General features: G+C 35.9%; 1 protein-coding gene across 1 annotated transcript in view; it reads right to left on the bottom strand.

Moving 5' to 3' along the window:
- Positions 1 to 21,525, bottom strand: part of LOC136853232 (protein O-mannosyl-transferase 2-like) — a 74,193-nt gene that overhangs the window by 43,812 nt on the left and 8,856 nt on the right. The window contains exons 2-4 of the mRNA XM_067128608.1: positions 7,976 to 8,060; positions 7,602 to 7,706; positions 7,204 to 7,312 (exon numbers count right to left, since the gene is read on the bottom strand). Of these exons, the coding sequence (XP_066984709.1) occupies positions 7,204 to 7,312; positions 7,602 to 7,706; positions 7,976 to 8,060 (299 nt within the window). The remainder of the gene's footprint in view (positions 1 to 7,203; positions 7,313 to 7,601; positions 7,707 to 7,975; positions 8,061 to 21,525) is intronic.

The raw sequence follows: 21,525 nt of genomic DNA, 5'->3' as shown, positions 1-21,525 counted from the left end.
TCAGCCTTGAAAATGCATCGGGTGTTGTGAAACTTCGGACTTTGAACAAATGTAATGTAATTAAACGTCTTCCCTGAAAACTTAGATCACGTATCAATTGAGCCGCCGCTCCTGTCATCTGAGAGACACACAAACATACATATATATATTATATATATATATATATATATATATATATATATATATATATATATATATATATATATATATATATATATATATACAAATATATATATATTTTATATATATATATATATATATATATATATATATATATATATATATTATATATATATATATATATGTGTATATATATATATATATATATATATATATATATATATATATATATATATATATATAGAAGGGTGTCAATAAATATATATATATATATATATATATATATATAATATATATATATAAATATATATGTATATATATATATAAAGACAAATTTCAAGAAGGAAAGAGAAACACTGGAGTGCTGCGAGGCCTTTCGACTGCCGTCCTTTACTCAGCAGACTGAAGAAATATAAAAAATAAGTTTGCAAAAAAGCTCATATAAATAACAGATGGGGATTGCAAAGGAAAAAATATGTACCTGGAATCCAAAACAACTGAAGAATTAGTAGAACTGCCAAAACAGGGTTAAATATTTAACAGGTTTTACAAAGGATTAGGATCAACCTTTCAGAAGCAGGGACAGGACAATTAAAAGATTATAAAAGGAGGTGAGTGACCATCAAAAATGTTATAAAAGTACAACTCACTAATTCTCTTTTCTTGTCAACAATATCAATTTTTGCAAGATGAACATTTTTACAAATAAAAAACTATATTAACCATATGAATGCATAGAAAATATATATAAGGTAACTAATTTGTAATTAAGTCAGTGATTTTATCTTTTAGGTCATTCTTGAAAATTTTTCAAATACAGGGGTCCCAATAATACATGCCAGGACTAAGGTTCAAATTACAGCTGGCAATCACTGAACTTTCAGTCCAGTTTATCCTGTGAGAGTTTTTACTTAAATGATTGAATATAGCACTGGATGTTCGTCCAGTTTTGAGTGAATAGTTATGTTGCTCAATACATACATCTAAATCTTTGCTAGATTGGCCAATATGAAAAGAGGGCCAGTCCAAACGTGGAATTTTATATACTATGTTGTTGTTTTCTTTACGGCTATTTTTCATTGGCATTCCTTTAGTGTGCTATTATAGGAAAAACCAGGTTGACATTAAAAGATTTTAACAATGATTTTATGTTTTGAAAACCACTAAGATAAGGCAAGCTAAGAATGTTCTTAGGGGTTTCTTTCTCCGTGTTACTTTCACTATAAAAGTTTGGTGGGCTTTATTATAACAAATATCTAGTATAAGTGAACGATAAGACAAATCTGTCCCTATTTTTCTTATGCATTCGATTTCTTGATCCAAATACTGATGACTGACAATGCGCAAAGCTCGTAAAAACATAGAAGAAAAAATTGATATTTTGATATTAAGTGATGGCCTGAATAAAAATGGACATAAGTTAAGTTGTTTGTTGGTTTCCTATAATTACTGAATTTGCATTAAAATGGTTCTCTGTGTATTAAAACGCCTAAGAAAGGGGGCAATTGTCTTTTTCTAATTCTAAAGTAAATTTAATGGATGATACTTGGTTATTCAAATTAGAGAGTAAATCATGTACATCAATACCAGCAGGCAAAACAGCTAAAATATTGTCAACATATCTATACCACTTTAAAGGAGTATGAATGAAATTAGGTAAGTATCGTTTTTCAAAGAATTCCTTGTACAGGTTTGAGAGGAGTTGGGACAAAGGGTTGCCAAATATTTGTTGGTAAAATTCACCATTGAATATAAACTTACAATCACAAATGCACAACCTGGTGAGTGAAATATGACTTACAGGTAGAAGTAATTCATGATGGATTAGTTCATTACTAAGATACTCTAAAATAGAATCTATAGGGGCTTTAGTGAAAAGAGAACAAACATCAAATCTAACGAATCTATCAGTGGGGCAAAAGTGATTTTGTTTAAATTATCAACAAAATCTAGACAATTATATACGTGAGCATCGGAGATAGTTCCAAGTAACGAGGACAAGAGCTTGGTAAAATATTTCGAAAGTTTATATGGCATCGAGCCAACAGTACTGATAATAGGCCGCATAGGGTTATTTTCTTTGTGCGTTTTTACTAATCCGTACAAATAAGGTAACGAGGGAAATTTTACTGACAACCGACCAAATAGTTCTTGTTTATTTTTAACGATTTTTTCACTTTGCTATAGAAATTTTTTATGACTGGATCAAGGAGATTTTTTTATTTTGTTCTATTGTAAGTCCAGTTGGGCTTACATACGTGATATATGGTCAGCTTTATCTAAAATTACTGTTCGACTTATCAGCTTATGTGACTTTTATCTCTTAATTTGGGAGGTTCGGATGTCAAGGATTTCCTCTGACAAACGCAAGAGGCGAACGTCACAGGATGTTCTCCATATCTATAACTCCCGTACTCCGAATCTGTAATTCACACGCTTGATTTGTTGTCCTTGTACTCACTTATGAAACGACTCGCTAGCACAATTCACTCTATTTTCACAACTCGGATATACTAGAAACCCACTAATGGATGTAGGCGTGTAATTCCCTTGTCACAAGCAATACTTCGTCGTAATACGCAGAAGAGCAAGGTCATGATACGTACGTAGGCAGTTAAAATTATCAGTCTACTGTAGATCCCTGAGTCACCATGGCTTCCTGCCCAGCTGTCAAAGGTCAAATGAAGGATCAAGTTCATCAAGTGATTCTAAGCAGAAGTGTCTTAGGCCACGCATATCTGATTTCAACTATTTAAGGCAATGTGTTGTATGTGAAAGTAAATTTACAATTCGCAACAAAGCCAGCAACGCCATGACTGGAACAAGAGGTAAGATACTAGAGAAGAAAGCAACTGAATTGGGTGACAGGAAGATGTCGTCAAGGATTCAGTCATTTAAAGACTCGGAGGTTGACCTAGTGGCACTGGAAACACGGTATCACAAGAAATGTATGAATGCTTATATGGCGAGAGAGTCACAAAGCAAAAGAATTCTCCATCAGGCAAATTAACGAATGATGCATTTGTTATGTTGTCGAATGAACTCCAACAATCATTGATTCAAACAAAAGAACGTCCTAGTGCTTTCATCTGTTTGAGATAGGTACAGACACTTCCTGATGGAAGAGGAAATAAGTGGTGTGTATATGTCTACGCGCCATTTCAGACGAGAAAGAAGCTGGAAACTCATTATGGAGACAAGCTCTCATTCTGGTCATCAAACAATCAATGTTACGTATGCTCATCAAATATTACGGTTGCATCCACCCCGAAGAAAGTCACAGAAATGACTGGGCAGACAGTAGATCGAACAAATGAGGAAACTCTCCAGTAGGCAGCTCAGATTTTACATAAAGTAGCTAAAATTGTAAGCAGTCAGATTCAAGGAACAATAACACTGCAGTCAGCATAACTGAAGCTGCAGCATTTGAGATAATACCCAAAGATATGATTATGATTATGTTTGTGACCACAGATCCAAGTGTTGTTCATAAAGGAATGAATATGCAGTGAAATTGTCCGCAAAGTTTGGCTTGAAATACACCATTGTCACTGTAGATCAAGCTATTTGCGTATTGCATTCAGTCTCCGTGTAAAAGCTCCTGATCATGAAGAAACACATGCTCATCTCATCCTGATGCTAGGCCAGTTCCACACTTCATTGCAACCATTGGGAAGTTGATGAGAGGCAGTGGAGGAGAGGAGATCTTAGCCACGAGTGGTATTTGCAGGCTAGGAACTGCAAACAAGATCTTTGGACCTGCTGGTGATTACTACCAAAGCATGAAAACTCACAAACTCCTTCGAGAAGCCATGGCTAGACAACATATGGAGGCCTTTGAGGACTGGTATCAGAGCAACGATGGTGGTATGCAGTTGATTAGTGACTTGGAAAATGATCTCTAAGTTTTGCAATGGAGTTATTGAAGACTATGTGCAAGTAGCCACAAAACTACCAAGGTCTTCTATCTAAACTGGAGGAATTGATGAATTTGACAGAGAGAGGGAATCCTCACCATCTCGTGTCGTGTGGAGATCTTATATCAAAATGGTCAACATTTTGCTAAGATATACTTCATCTTGTAGATGAGGTGACTGGGAACAGTCTCTGCATGAAAGCAACAATATGTTACCATAAATCATCTCCGGTGGTCACCATAACTACAGTTATTCTCTCCCACTATACCTCAGTGAGATGCATGAACTGAAGAACACTACCCCTGAAGTCAGGAGCTAATTCGTGAAGGGATGCTTTGCAGTTCGTCTTAAATATGGCTCTAGGGCAGGATTATACTGTAATAGAGATGCTAAAGAGAGTGCCGGTGGACTAAGTGGCATAACACTGGATGCAAAAGCTAGAACAAAATGGGTTTGCACTAAACCTACTACATCTGAAGTGCTGACACAGTTTAGAGAAATGTTGAACAGCAATGAAAGAGGAATCCCCAACCACCACAATGAAGGTAAACCCGAAGAAGTCTGCAAGATAATCAGTTGTGTAAAAGATCACATGATTAATCCTTTTAGAAAATTTTCAAAAGATCTGATGAATCTAGCCATGGGTCGAACTGCATCTGTGCAATATCGAGAAGATTGGGAAAGATGCACTAAATGCCTGCCTGAATGACCATGGTGCAAAAGTAAAGATCAAATTACACACATTTGAAACCATGCATGCCAAAGCTGAGAAACAAAAACAGAGGTACTTGATGATTAAAGAAGTATCGCTCCTAAAGAGAATTTTCCAGTTAACATCTTCAGGGATGGATATCAACTTAAAAGAAACAATTGGATTGTATGAGTGCTCTGTTACCCCTCCTTCACTGTTTGAGGACGGCAATATGCGGAAGACAAACAAAGCTGTGTGGCTCAATGTAAATTCTTCGTGAAAGTCAAATCCAGGCACAAGATGAACTGTCAGAAGCTGATGAACCACACTGCTTGATTGTTGAGGCTGTTTACTTCTTACAGAGACATGCATTCATCGAAGGCGAACATTTCAGCAGTACCAAGACAGAATATTGAAAAAGCTGATGAAACTAATGCCTCCACACTGTAATAGCATACACTTCCCTGGTGATGGAGATGACCGTTTGTTATCAACTAAAGACTGTGAACTCCAAAGACAACAAAATATTGGAAAACCACAAAAAGAGTATGAAACTGCAGGTGCATTGCATGCACCTCCCTTCAAGGAATTTGTCATCAGAAAAAAATCAATCAAAACTATTGACTTACATATGTGAACAGTGGTAACAGTCTCCCATAACCCACAATTCATGCATTCCTCTGTACATATCTGGAGGTTTCACTGATGAGCTAACAAGATTCGGGTCATTTCCGATGGTTGTGTGGTAGTTCCACTCCTCAGCTCAACACGGGAAGAATGTGACACACGAATAACCCTACATGCTATATTCAGTGCTGTACACTTAGGAGTCAAAAGAGTAGTCGTATATGGCAGTGATACTGACATCATGGTCATCCTACTCAGTTACTCAAACACACTACTGAAGGATGTTCAGCTGTGGATTCAAAAGGCAGACAATTGTTGGATACCTATTCACGAAGTTGCTGCTGTACTAGGGACAGACGATTTTAAGCTTCAACTTTCCTCTACGCCTTCTCTGGTAAGGGTGATTCCTGCAGCCTCTTCAGTGTAGGAAAATCAAAGATGCTTAATGTTCGACATAGACTTAACGCTCAAGTGTTGGGTGAATGTGGAGAAAATGGAATAACTGAAATTTCAACTTCATCTACAGCGCAGCTTGCTTGCGACATTAGTGCAGAAAAGAAGTCGTTTACCAGTTCCCAGTCTCCGTAATGTGCTGATGTATGGCTGGAAAGTAGATGAGCTAGATGAACGACTTAAGCCATTACCAGTGCTTCTGCCATCGTATCTTGAGGCCATTAATAAGTTCAACGGCTGCAAATGCATCAAGGGTCAGTATAAGAAGAAGTGTTCCTGCCAAAAAGCAAAACGTGTCTTGCTAGGCAGCATGTCGATGTCAAGGGCAAACTGAAAAATGTTACCAAGAACAGACATTAGCATCACTTGATATTCAAGAGGAAGATCAAATGAACGTAATGCTGATTTATAAAAATGCATATTTTATTTTGTATAATTCTGAAAATACAGCAGTATGTTTTAGCAATGATGTAACGTTGCATAGACTCATAGTATTACAACATTTAATAGGTGATTTTGACCATTATCATGATTTTACTTTATTTTTATTAAGTTCGCTTGTTACTTTAAATAAATATTCCCAGGTGTCACAATACATAAAGTTATCATACAGGGATAAATGTCTTAAATAGAAAAAAAAATATATATATACTATTCATTGACTGCTTAGTATGCTGGAATCAGATGATTTGCTTGGTATGAAAAGGTTCTTACTACCCAATATATATTTCACACATTAATGCAGACAAGTAAAAATAATAACATCACTTTAGCATCAGTCATATAAATAGCTTCATTCATCTTTTACTTAAATGTATATTTGGCAAAAAATAAATTAAAAAAATAATCAGTGTATAGGACTAGAAAAAGTGCAACACGTGGCGATTTAAAGATTTGCCAGGAGGCCATCCTTGATTCTGCGAAAGTGGGCTATCCAGTCGTTATGAAATTAGTGCCATAAGATTCCCTGACCCTGAAAACATATATTTAGACACCAAAATCATGTTTATATGTCAATTAGAAGCATGGATATGAACATATGATATGACTGGGGAGTTGCGTCTGGAGACTGATTGGACACCTACGTACCTGAATGTATGGCCATTTTTCAGAGTGACCGACACCGATTTCAGAAGGTTGCCCTCTTGAATCTTATTCTACTAGGATTGAACTTTCATAACCAACAATGAAACCTTTGACAGCATAAAATTGCACTTTTGCCCTAAATTATCCATGGTGCTCCCCGACTAATAAAGATAACTAAGAGCATCGTTTCCGCCCTAGAAATTCGCAGCTGTTGTGACGTCACCTTATATTCTCACATAGCCTATGCACACCGCTTCCAAATCGTCGCTCGTCGCTAAAATTTTTTCCTAGTAAACTAGGCTGACTCACCCGATAGGACACAAACAGAAGCGATGACGCAGGCGTTAAGGTTGAACGATATTTCCCAAACGACCAGGAAACTTAGCGGGACTAAAGATGCTCCGAGGATGGCTATCATCTGATGAAGAAGAAGAAAAGTAGTCATGGTTTTATTAGCAGAATTAGTACTCCTGCCTTCGATCGGTCGGCAGATAGAGTGGGAAAATCAGAGATGTTTTCGTCCGCCAGTGTACAGTAAGAAATTTTCCCCTAGGCTCACTGCCTTAACCTCGTAATATTACCCATCAGAATTTATCTTTAATCCTCTGGGATTAGTAATGAATAAATTATTTTTCTTTATAGACACATACATACATCTGACAGACAATTAAACATATACACTCACATAACGAAATAAACATACGTACCGATCTGACGGCAACATAATTGAAGTCTGAACTGTAAACATTGCCAGCTTGAAAATCAAAAGATGCTCTGTAGCCAGTCAGCTTTGCTATCCCTGCTATGAGCATCTGCAATCAAGGTATACGTCAGTCAATAAAATGGTTCTCCTTTTATTAATCTTATCTTTCATACAGAGAAAGTGGACGCTTACGATTTTTATCCAAATTGTTTTTCACGTAACGGAATTTACTGCGTGTCCCTTATTCTTATTTAATTAGGGATCTTAAATTTGTCTTACTTTCAAACACCCGCATAAAAATACTTGAAATTTGTCATATTTGACCAAATGATTCTTTTGGCTTGAAGATAAATAGGCAGAATAGTACCAAGAACTCACCTTTCCCAGGGGCGGGTGAACGTCGTGGATGAAAGTACGGTTGATGTAATGGTTTGCAAATGTTCCAAAGTGGACTTCGTCCCACCTGGTGAGAGGAAGAGATTTTGTCAGGTTTGGAAGGAGATGGCTAGAGAGTAGTGACATACAGTTTCAGTACAAATCGTTAAGCTTGGATTATCTGATCCAAAATGTAAATATATATATATATATATATATATATATATATATATATATATATATTATATATTAGTTAAAGTTCTCCCGGGCCTCTGTAGGCTCATAGGGCAGGCGCTGATCTCCTGTTTCTTAGGCCGACAGCCAGTGGGGGACAGGCCCCAATGCGTGTAACATGTGGCCAGTGTGTCGCTAGACCCACTGTTTAACTCTCCAGCCCAAGGGCTGGGGGTAGTACCTATTCTTCCACAGAACCTAGGGTTTTTTCGGACCGCTAGGCTGAAGGGCTGCCGGGATTTTTGCAGTGGCGCAACCTGATATATATATATATATATATATATATATATATATATATATATATATATATATATATATATATATATATATATATATATATATGACGTATTCTCATACGCAATGAATTTCAAATAATGAGTCAAGTCTATATTGCAGCAACAATCAAGGCAGTCACTAAACATGCTACAGAGACAAATGAAAGATGTTATGAGAAATACAGAATCACATGAACGGGGCAGACCTATACGCTCTTTTTTTAATGAACGCTGTATGGTTTTCTGATTTGCTCATTATTGAAGTGCAAATGCATGCGTGTCATTTGGCTGTCCAAACTTTCATTAAGGCACTGAAAAAAAAAAAAAAAAAAGATTACTTTTATCAGATTATATATATATATATATATATATATATATATATTTTATAAATATTTGACTGAAATATTTTCTGTTAAAACAGAATTCCATCTAATATAAGGAGCCCATAAAACGCCAGAATGTAGAAGGTTAATGCTATGTTTCAGAGACCAACTTGCCTTAGGAGAGAGAGACTTGGCCTCTGAAATATAGCATTACCTTTCTACATTTAGGCGTTTTATGGGCTCATATATTGATATATATATATATATATATATATATATATATATATATATATATATATATATATATATATATGAAATTCACACATCAGAGGGCACTATAGTAGGCAGGAGAAGAGCGCGGGAACACGTACGGATCCAGTGCATAGATTTATTGTCGACGCGTTCCTTGACCCGTGGTCACATCATCAGGACATCTACAGTTATAATGTAAAAAGGGGCATTCAGCATACACAATTAAAAGTATAAAAGTAAACATACACAAAACATAAGAAAACTGAAAATGGAAAATCAGTTAAACTTAAACAGTCACACTTGAATACATTTACACATTAAAAAAAACTAATAGAAGAAAACTTAAAATGAACTAAATAAAAAAGAATTAAAAAAAAGAGAGAGCAGAAGGCCCACCTCTCAGGGTGAGAGAGGAAAGCACACGAAAAGAACGCAGCATGAAAACAGTAGAAGGAGGCGGGCAACTATAAACAAACAACCGAGTCATGCCATGAACAGGGGAACAGCCGATGATTGGCAATTTAGGGTCGGTAGTACAATTCTTTTGATATTCAGACTTTTTTTTTTTAATTAAGTCCAGTTTTTTATTAAGTTCGTTTCAAGTTTTCTTTGATTAGTTTTTTAACGTGTAAATGTATTTAAGTGTGATTGTTTAAGTTTAACTGATTTTCCGTTGCAAGTTTTCTCATGTTTTGTGCAATTTTACTTTTAATTGTGTATATGTTGAATGCCCCATTTTACTAACTAGTTCCTCGCTGGGTGAGCCGGTTCCGTTCTCAGCTACCACTCAGTTGGTCGCGAGCTCGAATCTCCGACCGGCCAGTGAAGAACAAGAGGAATTTATTTCTGGTGATAGAAATTCATTTCTCGCTATAATGTGGTTCGGATTCCACAACAAGCTGTGGGTCCCGTTGCTAGGTAACCAATTGGTTCTTAGCCACGTAAAAATAAATCTAATCCTTCGGGCCAGCCCTAGGAGAGCTGTTAATCAGCTCAGTGGTCTGGTTAAACTAAGATATACTTAACTTTACATTATAACTGTAGATGTCCTGATGACGTGACCACGGCCACGGGTCAAGAAACGCGTCGACAATAAATATATGGACTGGATCTGTGTGGGTTCCAGCGCCCTTCTTCTGCCTACTATGGGCTCTCCGATGTGTTGATTATGTCTGGCGCCCTGTGACATCCTCGCTTTACTACGCTAGGATATGAAGCACCTTTTTCATGCCTTTCTTTTCATCTTCAAACTTCGCTCTGGAGGACAGACCACAATCCAACAGCTAATTATTTCTCGCTATGGACGAGACCTTTTACGGAAATGCCGACGATTGGAGAAAGTATGTAGAAGAAAGGAAAAAACAACCTGGGTTTGGATTTTCTCCGGCACTGTACAATTAATGACGTTGTTCCAAATTTTGTCAGATTTAAAGTGTATAAGACGTCTTTATACCCTTCTTCCTCTTACGACGACACCACTAAATACCTTCTTAATTACCGAGTTGGTTGTAAACAGAAGGAGTACGATAGATCGTGCAAACATTAGTCATTCATTAGGTCTGAGGTATTCGATTCTCTTTCCATCATTGATAGGTTCATTTTCAGAGTTTTTTAAATGGCATACAAAACAGACATGCCAGGAAATTGGCCAGCTTCCTAAGTTCCATAATCACTATAGTACCGTTTTTAATTTATCACAGTATGTACTTTAAAAAAAGGAAAAATTTCTCCTCTCATTCGGGTTAGACTTCTGCTTGCCTAATTATATGCCAAGTCTGTCAATTTTTCTTCCCTTGGAAATGTTATTATTTAAAAGACGATCTATGTTAAGATATCTCACGCCTACAAAAAGAACAAATGGTAATTTCTCATCTTTTGCCAAATTTTCAAGAAAGAGGATTATGAACTGCTTAAGAATGTGTCAAAACGTGAAGATATTACAGTACTTAGGCCGGAGGAGGGTGGAGCGGTAGTTATTTTAGATAAAGCTGACTGTTTAAATAAAATGAACACTACAGTACACTCGATGATCCCACTAAATTCACTAAAATTGGGCAACCCAACTATCAAGAAATTAACCGGATAGAAGATAAGATTAATACGTTTTTACGGTCTTTCAAAACGCAAGGTATAATCAATGAGAAAATTTATGACGATCTTTTCTCCAGCGGATCCTCATTTGGCATCCTGCACGGCCTGCCTAAGATCCACAAACAAGGGGTTCAACTACGCCCTTTCCTAGCCTCCTTCAGTACTCCCAACTACAAGCTTGCTAAGTTTCTGGTACCCTGATTGGAGCCGTTGACCCGGAATGGATATACCTCAAGAAACTCCGAAGATTTTGAAACGAAAGTCCTCTCACAAGATTCTGGTTTGTTTATGGTCAGTTTAGATGTTGAATCCCTCTTTACTAACGTTCCTGTGAAGGAGACCATTGATCTTATTTTTACCAAATTGTTCCCCCACTCCTGATTTTATATATTGTAATTTCAGTTGTGAATCTTTTAAAACACCGCCTTTGTTTTCAATAACCAGCTTTTTAAACAGATCGATGGGATGGCGATGGGGTCTCCTCTCGGCCCCACCTTTGCCAATATTTTCATGTGCTCCCTGGAGGAGCACATCATGGAGGAGTGCCCCTTGTCCTTCTGTCCCTTATTTTACGCCAGGTACATGGACGATACATTCGTTCTATTGAAAAATGAATATGATGCTGATAGATATTTAAACCTAGCCAGCAACTTTCACAATGACATTAATCTTACTATTGCAAAGGAAGAAGACGGTAAGTTGGCTTTCCTTGATGTTTTAGTTGCAAAAGATAATGATAATTTTAATACGACTATTTTTAGGAAAAGTACATTCACTGGGCTCGGCTCAAGTTTTTATAGTTCTTGTTTTATAGATTTTAAAATTCTCTGTCCATATCTTAGTACATCGGGCTCTATCTCTAACTTCTAATTGGCTTTCTTTGCATTCTGAAATTCTCTTCCTTAAGCTACTAGTACTTTCATAACAACCGTTTCCCTGTACGTGTAGTACTTAAGGTTATTAAGAAAGTTCTCGATAAAAAACTTGCACCCTTAATGCCTGAATGGAATGTACCTAAACTTACTATATATGCAAGATTCTGTTTTTTGCCTAAAATCAAAATTTTGCTAAGCCGTCTGCTAAAATTATTGAAAAACTTGTTCTGAACATTAAACTAATACAAAAAATCCTAAAACTATTGGTTCTTTGTTTCCCCTTCAAGGATCGGCTCTGTCCCTTGATGACGTCGGATATGACGTCACGACGTGGCGATTCTTTCTCTCTCTAGCTTCCTCCCCGTAAATCACTTGCGTACGAGGTTATCTCGTGGTTCCGTTGTTTTATTTTTTAATCGGACCGTAAAACTTACATGGCATAATGAAGTAGCGTGCCATGGATATATCTTATCTGTTTTATTGGACGAACTTACTACGGTGAGTAGGTAAACTCATCAATAAGTTCACTGCAACAGGTATTTGACTTTTGTCTTTGGATGACATTACCATAACTATCGCTGAATAATCCCTCGGATTCCAGCGCTTGGCTTCAAGACCAAATTTTTTATTCCATTCCATTCCACATTAGGATAACTTTCGACTGCAATACAAAGTCTGTGTTCATCACGCTGGAACCAGCGTTACGCCACATCGGGAGCGCAAACTAACAATGCTACAGTTAGGTTTGTCCGATAAGGTAACAAAAGTTAGGCCTGTGCAAGTATAGCCTACACCCAGGTATAGCCTAAGAGAGCTGTAGCCTGAAAAAGGGATTTAGGTAGTAGCGAGCAACAAGGTAAAATGCAATATAAAGAAAGACTGGTTTACCCCAGAGTGAATTTTAGTAGGAATTCATATAAACTAAACTTAACAGAATCTAATATAGGCTAGCTTATGTCAAAGAACTCCCAGTGTAGCCTATGTCAAACAGCAAGAGCTTTGGAAATGGCACAGACATAGAAGTTATAGGTTCATCACAAGTAGAAGTCCAGTTTAGTGATCTGGAAATAGGCAAGTTAACCATTGACAGTAGTCAAAGGTAAGGGACAAACCTTATTGGACCTAGATTGGTTAAGGTGAATAAAATTAGACTGGCCGGGTATTCTAAGGGTTACAGTACAGGTACAAAACAGGAGCCTACAGAAGGAATTTCGATAACTAACCCAACCTCATGGCATTACAATGTTTTAATGCTCATATTATCTGCATGTCATACAGATATTAAAAGACCATCTTTCCTCTTCCACAGGTAACAGTTGAGTACAGATTAATGAGATAGCATAATGTACTTGACAATACCCTACCTACAGTTAAGGCTAACTGCACAGTACATGCGTTTGTTCATGTCGCTGAAGTGCGTCACTTAGGAGATTTAAAGATTCCTACAGAGGTTCATGATACGGATATCATTGAGCAGATATTGAATAACTTCCAAAGAGCTGACATTACTGAGTGTATTTCGAAAACCTGCAATAGCATTACTGTTATGAAATTATGGTTTCATTTTTGGCAATAATTTTAGATTATCAGCCATTCAAACACTTGCCTGTGCTGAAATTCGTATTTGAATAACTACAGTTAATGATTGAATAAGTTTGATTATTCATCAGAGCTGGTAATATTGTCTTCTTTGTTTTGTAATTGTTCCCCTCAAAGTTATAGACTCCTGAGAGATATGAAATTCCAAATATTACAGAGTTACTCTACCATCAGGAGTTTGTTTACAAACAGTTTACCCTGCATCAGAACAAAATGACTCAAATTTTCTGATGTACATTAAGAATAAATGTAAATCGTTACTACCCAATGACAAAACAGTGATACTGATTGTGGATGAAACTCACTTGAAACCATATTTTGATTGTAAAGTCGGAAATTCAGTACATTTGTTGAGAATAATTGGCTTGGCCAGAAAGACACAAATAAAACAATGAAGTCCCCACGGTTCTCCTTTGATGGAAATCATATTTTAGAAAATTAAATTCATTATGCACCATTCAGCTCTTTGATAAAACTTCATGAGATAGAAGATGATTTACTTTTGAAACATTCATATAAACTGTCATGAACAGTTTTCTCTTCCTCCTCTGCCTTTGAGAAACAAAATGCCCATTTAGTTTTACAAATATTCAGTGAGTATCTCATTCAAGCTTTACTAACTCTGGGGAAAAATCACTGTTTCCCTTTTTATTCAGAAGCTGTGGAATGTAAGTTTTTTTTTATTTACAATTCATGGACAATGATGAATGTAAAATCCCCATTTAAAGGTCAAAGGTTAAGTAATAAATATGCTGTTCAAATACCTAATGAAGGTTATTGAATAACTATTATTCCCAAGAAAATAACTATATTGTAGCCAACAAAAACTTAAATATAAAGTGAAAGTTAGAAACTTTAACTACCAAATAATAGCTTTATGTAAAAGATAATAATTAGGTTATTTCATTTGCATATATAGTAGAATAAACCGTCTTTTTTGTTATTTCATTTGCATATATAAAATTTTTTTAATAGAATAAACCGTCTTTTTAACTGTAATTCCGTATGATCTAAACCGAGTTAGTAGACGAGAAAAGTGCAGACGAGAAAAGTAAGTAAATTAACTTATTACAATAACTGGCAAGCAACAAATGGTCTATTTTAGTGACTTTTGTTTACATTTCTTTCGTCTGGCAGCGTAGTCAGTGCTACCGACTCGGACCACCCTTGCTTACGTCACAATTCATCGAACAGGCCTTCTCTTTCAGTGGTCTCGGACTCTCGGTACAATTGCCCCGGATGTAGTTCCGGAAATTACGTTGGTTCGGCTCGGGGTCTCCTCAAGGTCAGGGCCCATTCTCACATGGGTGTGAGGTATCGTACAGGTTGCAGATTGTCTAATCCCGAACTTTCAAATATAAGATCCTGTGCCAGAGGTTGCAAGACATTAATAAAATAAGACAACTTCTGAATAATTGGCCAAGCTAAGGAACCTGGAGAACTGCTTCTCCTGGAAAGTCTGAATATCAAAAGAATTGCACCGACGTTAAATTGTCAATCATCGGCTGTTCCCTGTTCATGGCGTGACTCAATTGTTTGTTTATATTTGTCCGCCTCCTTCTTCTGCTTTTATGCTGCGATCTTTTAGTGTGTTTTCCTCTCTCACCGTGAGAGGTGCGCATTCTGCTCTCCCTTTTAAGCTTATTTAAATTTTTTTTATTAACTTCATTTTAAGTTTTATTAGTTTGTTTGATGTGTAAATGTATTTAAGTGTGATTGTTTAAGTTTAACTGATTTTCCATTTTAAGTTTTCTTATGTTTTGTGTATGTCTACTTTTATACTTTTAATTGTGTATGCTGAATGCCCCTTTTTACATTATAACTGTAGATGTTTTGATGATGTGACCACGAGTCAAGAAACGTGTCGACATTAAATGTGTGTACTGGATCTGTATGTGTTCCTGCACCCTCCTGCGCAGGAACACATACAGATCCAGTACATACATTTATTGTCGACACGTTTCTTGACTCGTGGTCACATCATCAAAACATCTACAGTTATAATGGTAAAAAGGGGCATTCAACATACACAATTAAAAGTATTATAAATATATATAACATATTTTTTTATATATATAAATATATATATATATATATATAATATATATATATATATATACATATATATATATATAAAAATACATATATATATATATATATATATATAGATATGTATATTTACATATATATATGTATATATATACATACATACATATATATATATGTATTTATTTATTTATTTATATATAATAAACTAAAGTTGATATGGACAATAGCAAAAGTAATTCAGAACAGGTATTTATTTAAGTTTCTCTCTGAGTATTTAATATTTTGTTTGGCCTCCATCTGCCTGTACCACAGCCTGAATTCTTGAGGTGCATGATTTCAGCAAATTGCAAAAAAGCTGAGACTCAAACTCCATTTCCCTGAGAACTTCGGTCACCTCTCTTCGCAGGTCGTCAAGGCTTGGTATGCCATCATAGTTCACTGTGTGCGCTTCAACATGATCCTTTAAGATACTACCAATGTTTTCACACACATTAAGGCCAGGGGAGATACCTGGAAATTCACTTGACGAGAAGAAACCGTTACCGCTGTTTCAAAGCAGCTCCTGTGTCGGAAGAGCCTTGAAACATGGTGCCTTATCATGGAAAAATGTGACTTCTTCAACAGATAACACATTTTAAGGATCTTTGAGGAAAGGAAATACTCCACCAGTAAGCACAGTTTCTCTGAAGTATTCGCCATTTCATGACTGTCCTTTTTCTTTGATGATCCACATTAACCATTTGGCTGTGAAACAGAGAAAAATTACCAAACATTCAGGAAATTCCACAACTTGGTGATAGCGCACGTCATCGCTGATACCATCCACTTTGCAGCCCAAATGATGTCATTTTTATGATTTGGCTTCCTGACTGTGTAAATGAAGAATTCATCTGATGCGGCAACATGGAGAAAGTCAGCTTCATCCCAATGTTTAAGAAATGAACCACAAAACCATGCATGGTCTTCTCTCTGTTGCTGAGTGATGTTGGGCTTGCTGATAACATGAAATGGCTTGATACCAGATTTTTTCAACTCGCAATATACAGCGCTGTAACTTCTCTTCTTTCCCCTTTATGTTTCTAGTTCAAGCGCCAGTTTATGTAGAGACTTTCTTGGTCTACCCATTGCCTCAGCTATGATGTCTTTTGACTCCTGAGAAAGGACTTCAGGCCTTCAAAGATTCTCACTCTTTTCGTGATGACAGTCATATGGATTTTTGTTCCAGTTTCTTTTAACAAAGAATTCATCTCTTTTAATGTATTTAGCTATCCAGGAACGTGAAATGAAGGATCCGCTAGCATCCCTGGCCTCTCTGAAGGTTATAGCCCGGATTCGGTCAATCAATCTGATTTCCCCCGAGTCGTTAGCCATGGCTGTATCTAACTCCGTCACTAAGTCTGAAAATACAAGAAATGTAAAATGAAAAATAGCTTAATAGAAACTCAAAATAATGTACTTCGAGATAGGCTATGGCAGAAAACTTCATAACTTTCCATTTGTTCTGTGGAGGGGCGGCTCTAATTTCTAAACACCCGGTATATTATATATATTATATATATACATTTTATATATATGCATATATATATATGCATATATATATATATTATATATATAAATATATATAATATATATACATATAAATATATAGGTATATATACATATACATATATATATATATATATATATATTTATATATATATATATATATATATTTATATATATATTTATATATATATATATATATATATATATATATATATATATATATATATATATGTGTATTGACAAACTAGAAAACCCTACAACGGTTATCAAAAAAGAGCTTATGGGTCTACCCCCGTTCATGTGATTCTGTATTTTCTTATAATAATAGCATTCGCTTTCTGCTTTGTGCCTGACAGTATTAGTTTCAATAAACTCGTACTATTTGAGGAACCAAGATAAATAACAATGAATAATATCTTGCAATATCAAGCTTATTGTTAGGACTAACAAGATGGTTGATTAATCTGCCGTAATATGAACTTGAGTCATTATTTAAAATTGAGCACGCATTCAGAATACGTCTTATTTTCCTGCAGAAGTCATAAATTATTCACTTTGTGAACTATCTTTTCCACTGTGCAGCCGCGGAACGGCCAACGATTCTTGAATTCTGTTGTTAAATCTTACAACCAAAAAAAAAGTGAGGGATGTTTTTCACGGTTTTTTTTCCAAAGTGGACTTTAGTTAGGAGGAATATCTAATACGTGGAAACGGATACTCGTAGTCTTTTTTGATACGTATAAAACTTCATAGGCAATGCGTAGACTCATTCTGAAGAATTAGCTGCAAATTTACATTTTTTTTTATAACGATTTCCTGTGTACGAAGATTTCTGTAGAATTGTTTTTCTTTTAGTAGGTACTTTCTCTGAAGCTTGTACCACATCAGCCTTCATCAGTCAGCATTCTGTTTCATTTGGAAACCATTTCCTTTTCGAAATGTTTCTTACAGAGCCCCTTTTTAGTTTTCTGTAAAAGAAAACCATTGTGCCGGCTTTGTCTGTCCGTCCACACTTTTATCTGTCCGCCCTCATATCTTAACAACTACTGAGGCTAGAGGGCTGCAAATTGGTATGTTGATCATCCACCCTACACTCATCAAACATACCAAATTGCAGCCCACTAGCTTCAGTATTTTTTTTTTAAGGTTAAAGTTAGCCATAATCGTGTTTCTGGCAACGATATAGGACAGGCCACCACCGGGCAGTGGTTAAAGTCTGATGGACCGCGGCTCATACAGCATAGTACCGAGACCACTGAAGACAGATCAATTTTCGATGGCCTTGATTATACGCTGTAGCGGCTGTACAGAAAACTCGATTGCGTTGAAGAAACTTCGGCTCATTTTTTCTTGTTATTTATTTATTCTTTGTGGAAATCGTGGTATTTCTTTTCATAATCAACTTTCATTTTCCCCGGCTCATCTGCTGCGTTTTCTATGCCCATATATATTTTTTTCTTAGTTATCTTTTTAAAGCCTACTTTTTAATCATGGAGTGCAATAATTATTTCATCAATGAACCTTTTGTTGTAACCTTTGTGATACTACTTGAACCTGTTTCTTCTTATCTTGGCCTCTCTGTTTCTGTCAAATCCGATTAAGTCTACTTAATATGGTTCTTTTCTTGACACCCCAATTTTGTCGAAACTTATTTTATTCCATAACCTGCTTTTTTTCCTGGAACCTTAATCTATTTCTTTATATTCCTATATTGGTAAATAGCTGTTGCATATTTCCACAACCTCTTCATTTTTTCCAAGACATCTCTTTTCTGTTTAGTCCACATTCTTTCTGTAAATTGTTTTTTCATGAGTTACTTTTTTCACCAAAAGCTCAAGTTATTTTCTAGATGTACCCCGTGGGGTACATCCCGGTGCACTGTAGGCATTACATAAGGTTCTTTGCAGCGTCTCTTCGCCCTAAGCTGAAACCCCTTTCATTCCTTTTACTGTACCTCCTTTCATATTCTCTGTATTCCATCTTTCTTTCCACCCTCTCCTAACAATTGTTTCACAGTGCAACTGCTTTGAGGTTTTCCTCCTGTTACACCTTTCAAACCTTTTGCTCTCCTTTCAGTGCTGAATGACCTCATTGGTCCCAGTGCTTGGCCTTTGGCCTAAATTCTAAATCCCATTTACGTTTCCTAGATGTACTGGTTTTCGAAAACCCTCTGGTTTCTGAAAGACTTGTTCTCGTTTCGTTGAAATGCCTCTACCTGTATTTTACAGAATTTTACTACTGATGCCCATAATCTACTGTTTTCCTTTTATTTGTACCAGGCCCAAATATTTTTTTTAAATATACTCATGGAGTTATATTTACCCCAACACTTATCTCTCTCTCTCTCTCTCTCTCTCTCTCTCTCTCTCTCTCTCTCTCTCTCTCTCTCTCTCTCTCTCTCTCTCTCTTGAACAAGCTAGTCATTTTCGTAATTTTGAAAAGGCTTCTTAATTCCACAATGTGCTTCTCCCCAACACATTTCTCTCTCTCTCTCTCTCTCTCTCTCTCTCTCTCTCTCTCTCTCTCTCTCTCTCTCTCTCTCTCTCTAAACTTGCCATTTCTTAAGTGCACATTTTGCACTCCTTTTACCAAACCCCGTAAGGGGGTAGTGCCAACAGTGCACCTCACGCGGTGCACCGTAGGCATTACTTAAGGATCTTTCAGCGCCCCTTCAGCCCCTAGCTGCACCCCCTTTCCTTCATTTTTACTGTACCGCTTTATTCTTACTTTCCAACCTCTTCTAACAGTTGGTTCAAAGCACAAATGCGAGGCTCTCCTGTTACACGTTTAAAAACTTTTTCTCTCAATTCCCCTTTCAGCACTGAATGACCTCTTAGGTCCAAGTGCTTGACCTTTTGGCCTAAATCCTATATTCCAGTTCCAATTCCTTTTACCAGATCATCTATAGATCCGCTTCTAATCTTCCCGGGAACCCACCTGGCTTTGGAAACCTGTAAGTCAGAGGCGTCAGCAGACGTAAATGAGAGATTTGGTTTCATGTGAACTCACGTGCATCCGGGAGGCTGGTCCAGGCACAGCTGGCGCGAGGCAAGCGCCAGGACGCTGATGATGGTAAAGGCGTACCACCAGTGAACGTCTTCCCTGTGAAAGATGACGACATTGGAATTAGGTTAACAGTATTTGAAATGCCCCATGACTCCTTGCGCTGGTATGGTGCTTAAATATGTATAAACATGTCTGTAATTTATTGTGTGTTAATAAGTCATAAGATGTATCTTAAATATATCTTATAATATAATATTTATATAATATATAATGTATATATATATATATATGTATATATATATATATATATATATATTATATATATCTTGTTACGAAGCGTACCAAGTACCTGGTTATTACACAACTAATCACAGATTTCGAAAGTTCACCTCACTTCAGCAAGATACCTGAACTCTCACAACAAAAGATTTACGACTGAGTACTCTAAACGTAACAGTGATCCCTTAAAAAAATTCATTAATCATGAGAAAAATCAAACTAAGTTTATCAAGATTAGTGTGAGGTATCCACTATTAAGCAAGAAATATATTAGAGTAAAAGGGCATCACTCCATTAAACAACTTTCACTGTTTCCCTGGTGGTAACTCACTTCAGCAAAACTAAAGGAACAAATGTTTATCACTTTGCCTTATGCACACAATTAATCCTATTCAATGGTGGTCAATAAATGAAACACTGTTTTTAAAAATTTTAAATACAAAAATTTATTTTTAAATTCAAAATTTATAATCAGAATTCACAATCTGAAAAATTTACTAATACTTGAAATCAACAAAAAATTTCATTAATTCTTGAATTAAATTATTAAACAAAATTAAATCACAAAACTTTAATTTATCAAGAAAATTAAATCAAAACTTTAATTTATCAAGAAATTAAATTAATCAAGCAAAATTTACATTATCAAGAATTACTCAAGATTTAAAAAGAAAATCTTAGTAAATGAAAATTAAATGAAGTCTGCAATGTTAAATTATTAAGAAATATTTAAAATGCTAAGTAAATAAATATTAAATCATCAACAAAAATCAAGAGATTGCAAACACAAGAAGAAACAAAAATACACAAAAGATTTATCAATAATAATTTCACTAAGGCAAAAATTTTCCTAACACACCTTATTATACCATGTTAATGATAAGTAAAATTCACTTTACCTTACACAAGCTTGTGAAAACCTTTGTAAACCCACAGGACATGCAGGATCCTTCGATTCACAAAACGCACTTTTTATCAGGTGCTGTTACAAATTAAATAATTTTACTAAACTCAGATCTCAAAAG

This window comes from Macrobrachium rosenbergii, chromosome 27 (genome assembly GCF_040412425.1).
Source record: "Macrobrachium rosenbergii isolate ZJJX-2024 chromosome 27, ASM4041242v1, whole genome shotgun sequence".
Taxonomy (NCBI): domain Eukaryota; kingdom Metazoa; phylum Arthropoda; class Malacostraca; order Decapoda; family Palaemonidae; genus Macrobrachium; species Macrobrachium rosenbergii.
Note: the sequence above shows the minus strand (reverse complement) of the source record. Positions and strands in the feature narration are given on the sequence as shown.